General features: G+C 43.9%; 1 protein-coding gene across 1 annotated transcript in view; it reads left to right on the forward strand.

Annotated features, from left to right (window-relative positions):
- LOC143294647 (acetylcholinesterase-like) overlaps positions 1-7,500 on the forward strand; it is a 204,373-nt gene that overhangs the window by 34,625 nt on the left and 162,248 nt on the right. The window contains exon 2 of the mRNA XM_076606024.1: positions 3,413-5,352. Within this exon, the coding sequence (XP_076462139.1) occupies positions 5,056-5,352 (297 nt within the window). The 5' untranslated portion in view covers positions 3,413-5,055. The remainder of the gene's footprint in view (positions 1-3,412; positions 5,353-7,500) is intronic.

Here is a 7,500-nt window from a genome sequence, read left to right on the forward strand (position 1 = left end):
TGCGTGATATCTCTGTGGTGAGTGGGTTGAAAGTGATGGTGGTGGTGGTGGTGGTGGCAGTGGTGGGAGGGGTTGAGGGGTGGGGGGCGGGGGGGTTGGGGAGGGTAGGGTAGGGTTGGGGGAAGGAGGGAGGGAGGAGGAGTCAACAAACGCACACACACGCATTTTTTGTAAAGCACCCAGAGCAGATTTCTGGATAGTGTGCTATATAAGTATCCATTATTATTATTATCATTATTATTATTAATATTATTATCTGTCATGTTGCGAATTTGTTGGACTTGGCTGTTGGCTGAGATATTGTGAAGGGTGAGTGACGAGCCTGTGGATGTACAATTTAATTTCCAAATGGAGGAATAAAGATGTGTTGTATTGTATTGTATTGTATTGTATGGGGAATCTTTTTGCACTCGGGTAATATGTAGGATGATGTTGTGCAGGGAGGGCGGTGGCTGTGTGTGGGAGTGTGAGTTGAATTGTTTTGCGTGCAGGTTTTTTTTTTTTTTTTTTTTTTTTACCTGCCCAGGTTTACCTGATTTTTACCTGAATTTTTCTCACTGCTTGCTATTTAACCAGCCTGTAAAGCTTCCATCCCTGTGCCCTTGCTTGAAGAAGCTGTTTAACTCACTCAGTACGGCCAGTCCTCTCTTCTCCTCTACACAGACCCCTCGGATGTCCAGTGGGTGTCTGAATGACCCAACCTTTAGCTTCCGTCGTCAGAACTGTGGTATTCTTTGTCAACATTCACGTCTTCAGTATAAGAGCCTTCCGCTTGCAATATTTTGATGATGGTAATTGGGATGAAACGCTGTTACGTCGTCTCTTTCTCTGTTCGTATTGAGAGAGTTAAAATCACAAGTTTTAAAGACATGCCAAGTTTACTGTGGTTAAAGCTTTGGACGTTAAATCTGAGGGTCCCGGGTTCGACTCTTGGTCACGGCGCCTAGGTGGGTGTAGGGTGGAGATATTTTCCGATCTCCCGGGTCAACAGATACGGAGACCTGCCAGTGCCTGAACCCCCTTCGTGTGTACACGCATGCAGAAGATCAAATACGCACGTTAATAAAGATCCCGTAACCCTTGTCAGTTTCAGTTTCAGTTTCAGTAGCTCAAGGAGGCGTCACTGCGTTCGGACAAATCCATATACGCTACACCACATCTGCCAAGCAGATGCCTGACCAGCAGCGTAACCCAACGCGCTTAGTCAGACCTTGAGAAAAAAATAAAAATAAAAATAAAATAAATAAAATAAAATATAATAATAATAATGATGATGATGATAATAATAATAATAATAATAATAATAATAATAGATAAATACATAAAAAAGAACTGCTACTACAAATAATAATATGTATAAGGCGCAAAACCTTGATGAAGTCAACTATAGGCGTAAAAAAAAAAAAAATAAATAAATAAATAAATAAACAAATAATAATAATAATAATAATAATAATAATAATAATAATAATAATAATAATAAAAGCGTTGGGTGGGTTCTGGGAACAAGAACATACCCGGCAACAGTCATGCACATAAAAGCCCAGTCGTTCATACGCCAGTCGCAGCCCACGAACGAAATAGGAGATAAGTTATACGCCTATTGGGAGGCTGTCAAGGCGGTAAACAGCGTGATAGGTTTACGTGTAGATTAAGCGTCTGCTTCTCTATCTGTCTATTTATCTATCTATATACATATATGCATACATACATACATACATTTCCCCCCTAAAGCACATGTTGTGTAACGTATTTAGATTAACCAGCACGCTTAAACACGCCAGAGAAACTGATTTTTTGAAATCTTGCAGATTCTAAAACGATTAAAAAAATAATAATAATAAAATTAAAAAATTTAAAAAACCCCGAAAAACAGAAGGTTATATCTTAGTGTAATCTTTGAAATGGAAGAGAGTTCAGTATCAGTTATGAAGACGTCTTCAACATTGTCATTTTCAAGTTTAGAATTTAAAAACAAATTCTCACTTGAAAAACAAAACAAAACAGAATTAATGCATTACTAGTAAAGCAGGTTTTAGGTGTCAGAGAATATATTCGCGCTGTGTCTTCAGCGCAGAGCTGACACAGAGAAAGTACTGTAGCTATTATTTGAAAAGATTTCCTTTTCATTGGGTTTGTCTCTTGAAACGTAGCGTCTCGTATATAATGGTTTGACTAATTTTGTTTCATGAATCACTTTTGCAACCATCTCTGCAAGTGTGCGTATGTTTGTATGTGCCCGTGCGTGCGTATGGATGTGCGTGCTTGTAGTTGCGCGCGCGCGCGCGTGTGTGTGTGTGTGTGCGAATAATTTGCTTTAATGTACTGTTTGCGGTTTTGATTATGAGAACAATATCGATTCCTTCAAACTTCAATAAGCTGATTTAAAACAAAGAATACCAAACAAACCTATTTTGCTTTATTCAGTTTCATCGCTCTGTTCCTGTCTGTCTGTCTGTCTGTCTGCCTGTCTGTCTCTCTCCATTTTCCCATCTGTCCCACCCCTCTCACTAACCCCCACCCCACCCCCTCGTCTCTCACTCTCTCACTCTCGTCTTATTCTCTCTCTCTTTCTCTCTCTCTCTCTCTCTCTCTCTCTCTCTCTCTCTCTCTCTCTCTAAGCGCGTTGGGTTACGCTGCTGGTCAGGCATCTGCTTGGCAGATGTGGTGTAGCGTACATGGATTTGTCCGAACGCAGTGACGCCTCCTTGAGCTACTGATACTGATTCTCTCTCTCTCTCTCTCTCTCTCTCTCTCTCTCTCTCTCTCTAACATACATACATACATATATGCAGTGCGCAGATAGCACTACGAACACTTGTAATAAATACTCTGAGGGTTTTGAAGCAGGGCGAAGTATCATCATGAGTGCTTTCACGGCTGTCTTCCGAACGAATATAATGCAATTCAGTTTAAAGATAATCTAGCTTCGTCAGTATCGGAATGAGAGAGAGAGAGAGAGAGAGAGAGAGAGAGAGAGAGAGAGAGAATGTGCGTGCGTGCACGCGTGTGTGTGTGTGTGCGTGGGTATGTGAGAGAGAGAGAGAGAGAGAGAGAGAGAGAGAGATACATACAGACAGACAGACAGACAGACAGAGTGTGTGTGGGGTGGGGGTGGGGTTGGTGGTGGTGGTGGGGGGGGGGGGAGTTGTGTCCGTATATACTTGCATATATGTGCGAGCGTGCGCGCTTTGCGGGGATACCTGTGTGTGCGCACGCGCGGTCGTGTGTGTGTGTGTGTGTGTGTGTGTGTGTGTGTGTGTGAACCACTTCCGTCGCGCGCCGCACGCGGCAATGCACGTGGAAGTCAGCAGAGGCCGCGGCCAAAGTCATGTCTCGGTCCCGTGACGACCGGCCAGCAAACTCCTTGCCAGGCTATAAAAGGAACTGTGGTGCCGTTGTTTTGTTTCAGACAGTGCATGGCATTGGTGGAAGTGGAAGTGAGGCCAGAGAGCAGTCAGCTCGCACCGACCAGTGGCGGAGGGCGAGGACATCCACCGAGCACCATCACCAGTCCGTCACAAGGACCCAGCCCTGTGGACCTGAACGAGCGTTCTTCTCAGTGGACTTAGCAGTACTTAGTCAGTCACACCTTCTGCGGCCTCCACTCCCTTCCTCCCCATCCCCCCCAACCTTCCTTTCCCCCGATCCCCGTCCCCCTACTTCTCTCAACGTCTGCAGGTAAAGTCTGCCGGACCGAGAGATAATACCAGAACGTTCGCTTTGATTGTAGCAAAGGGATAAAAAATAATATAAAAAAACCCCACTCAGTTCCTCCTTATCGCCACTGTACTGAAAAGACCCACACCAGCTCTGAGCAACTTGGAAGTTATTTTTGTTTTGGCCAAAAGGTCGTTAAACTGCATTATTTATCGGAACCGGTACTGATTTGCTTGTTGTGTTGAAAGCAAGGGTTTTCCTTGTAACAACCTCCCTCCCTCCCTCCCTCCCTCCACCCACCAGCCCCCTGGTTTTCATGTCCGTTGTTTCATCAACTAATATCTCAACCTTTCTCCTGCTCAGCGCTGTGATTGATAAGGTATTGTAGTGGTGGTGGCGGTGGCAGTGGTGGGTTCGGTGAACAAAAAACAAACAAAAAAAACCCCCCAAACTTCTGGAATGCAAGGATGTTGATGAAGTGGGCGATAACATTGGCCATTATGTCCACTTAAAGCACAATCTGAAACATGGTTGGAATGCTTTGATTTTGTCGATTTCTTTTTTCTTCAGTTTAGCGTCCCACCTTTATGGTGTTATACTGTGCCTAGAGCGTTTTGTTTTTCTTCATTTAGCTTTCCACTTTCCGTCATATATACGTCAGTGTGGGTTAAATTGCGTCCTTTCAGAATAGCTTCAAAGTACAACGCAGAACACACTATCAGCTTTCTGTATAGAAAGAAAAGAATAAGATAGCTCCTCGTTAGTCCAGGAAGCATCATTGAGTGACCTGACTAAGTAGCATCAAAAAGGATTGAATAAATTCGTTTTCGCTCGAGAAGGCTTCAACAAATATTCTGATCAAATCAAGCTGAGAGCATATTCTTTGGTTACTTTCTGGAGTGTTTGATAAACATGTTCAACAAAGGGAAACGCTCCATCTTGAACCAACGGACTATCCCAGGAGAAATTAAACGTTGTCAAAATTATGGAGGTTTTGTGACATTTTTAGGGCAATCTTGCAGCATAGAATAAGTTCAGGTAGAAAAAGAGGAGGCGATAAAGATCGAAGGATAACAAAACAGTCAGTACAGCACGGCTGAGAACAGTAACAGCAGCTCCGCAGCAGTAGCACATGAAAAACAGCAGCTGATCAAAGCGACAACCATCATCGTCCCTAGTTTATTTTCCCATCTCCTAACTAATAGAACCAACACCGTTGCCATCAGCAGCAGCAACAGCAGTGGTATCAACAGCAGCAACAACAACAGCAGCAGCAGCAGCAGCATTAGCAAAACAACATCACCAACAACAACCTGTATACTCCTCCTCGTCACCTTAAAACCATAGTCATCAAGAGCAGCAACAGTTTCATTTCTAACGAACCACCAGCCGACAATGGCAAGGACTCACTCCTCCTCCAGACATTCCTCTTCCTCCTCCTCCTCTTCCTCCTCCAGGACGCTGTGTCTGATGAAGCTGTCTTGCCCCAGAGTGGCTGCAGCGTGGCTGATGGTGATGATGTGGACGTCTCCGTGGATGGTGACAACGGTGGTAGGACGTCGGTTCATGGAACGCCAGACAATGTACGGGAGGGTGAGGGGGCTGGTGGAGACGGTGGAAGGGGGCAAACGGGTGGAGAAGTACCTGGGAATCCCGTATGCACGGCCCCCGCTGGGAGAGCTTCGCTTTGAGGTAAGTGTGTTATCATCGTGTTTGTTTGTTTGTTTTTTTTCTGTTTGTTGTCTGCTCCGGATGGGTTGTTGGTGTGGGGATTTTGTTGATGTTGTTGTTGTTGTTGTCTTTTTGTGCAGTTGTTTGTTTTTGTTCTTGCTTTTCTTTTTCTTATTTCTTCTTCTTCTTCTTCTGCGTTCGTGGGCTGCAACTCCCACGTTCACTCGGATGCACACGAGTGGGCTTTTACGTGTATGACCGTTTTTACCCCGCCATGTAGGCAGCCATACTCCGTTTTCGGGGGTGTGCATGCTGGGTATGTTCTTGTTTCCATAACCCACCGAACGCTGACATGGATTACAGGATCTTTAACGTGCGTATTTGATCTTCGGCTTGCATATACACACGAAGGGGGTTCAGGCACTAGCAGGTCTGCACATATGTTGACCTGGGAGATCGGAAAAATCTCCACCCTTCACCCACCAGGCGCCGTCACCGTGATTCGAACCCGGGACCCTCAGATTGACAGTCCAGCGCTTTAACCACTTGGCTATTGCGCCCGTCTTTTTCTCATTTCAATTGTCCTTGCGCAGTGTTCTGTGTTGTGTTGGGGCGTTTGTTTCTGTATCCGTTTCAGAGAACAGTTCAGTATCAGTTTGTATTGGATAAGATATCTTCCACTCTCTGCCTGCTTAATTTGTTTTAAAGTATATACTCTTTTCCTGTCAATGCTATTCTGTTATTAGTATTTATGAGCCCTTGTGATTTTGTTGTTTTGAGACTCTTGTTTTTGTACAGTTTTTTTTTCGTTTTCGTTTTGTTGATAATGATAATATATTGTACTTATATGTCGCAAAGTCCCCATAAAATTGACAATAAGCACCTCACATGAGACAACACATATACAATAGAACATTAGATCACACAAGAGCACATGAGGACACTGAAGTGAGAAAAACAAAATCTATATACACCAATATGATACTATGAATGTTACTGAGGTTCTTGTTTTTTATTGGCAGTAGTTTGCTTTGTTTGGTGTTGATGTGTGTTTTGCTCTCTGTCAGTTCAGCATTTTCGTTCATCTAACAACTATACTGTTTCTGTCCTTCGGATTTAAAAAAAGAAATTTAATATCGTTTTTGTCTCATGTTTTTGTTGTTGTTTCTGCTGCTGCTGCTGTTATTGTTGTTGTTGTTGTTGTTGCCTTTGTTTCATACTGCTGTTCCCGTTGCTGTTTATGTAATGTCAAGTGTATTGCTGTGTATGTGGGTCGGGAAACTAGCTTGGAAGAACAGCAGTGTTGTGGGTTTTTTTCTGTTTTTGTTTCTCTCTCTCTCTCTTAAGGGGTTTTTTTTTGGGGGGGGGGGGGGGGGGGGGGGGGTGAACAGACGGATTTATATTTGGTTGTGAATTAAGTGAAACCGATCAAGGGAAACGCATTTTTTTTCTTTCTTTTTTTTTTTTTTAGTGTGTTGTGCGCTGGTTGAATTTTCGACTGTCGACCAGAATATTTTCTTTTAACTTCCCCTCTTCTATCATACTGACTTTATTGACAAGTCCAGAGAGGTATGTATTATGAAGAAAACACATTATAGAAAGTGTCAGTGACTAAACGCACGCGCACGCGCGCGAACGCGAGAGAGAGAGAGAGAGACAGAGAGACAGGCAAATTCAAGACAAAGGGGAGAGAGAGTGAAAGAGAGGGAAGAGAGAGAGAACATGAAAGAGAGAAAATTAAAGAATGAGAGAGAGATAATAAGTAAGAGAGACAGGGAAAGAAGAGAGACAGAGAGGTGTGTGTGGGGGGGGGGGAGGGGGGGGGGGAGATAATGAGACGAAAATTAATCTTATTTTACCATGGTTACCAGATAGACAAATGTACATGTTCTTTTTCCCACCCACCACTGGGTATGAAAAGTATTAGAGAGACAGAGGGAGGAAGAAAGATATATTCAAAAAAGATGATGGAAGGATTGGACGATAAGGGGATCGAGCAAGCGAGAGGGGGGGGGGGGAGGGAGGGAGAGAGAGAGGGAGGGAGAGAGAGATAGGGAGAGAGAGGGAGGGAGAGAGAGAAGGAGAGGGAGAGAGAGGGAGAGAAAGAGGGGAGGGGGAGAGAGAGAGAGAAAGGGAGAGAGAGATTCGGATGTTTTAGTCATACAAAGG

This window comes from Babylonia areolata, chromosome 20 (assembly GCF_041734735.1).
Source record: "Babylonia areolata isolate BAREFJ2019XMU chromosome 20, ASM4173473v1, whole genome shotgun sequence".
NCBI classification, from domain to species: Eukaryota; Metazoa; Mollusca; class Gastropoda; order Neogastropoda; family Buccinidae; genus Babylonia; species Babylonia areolata.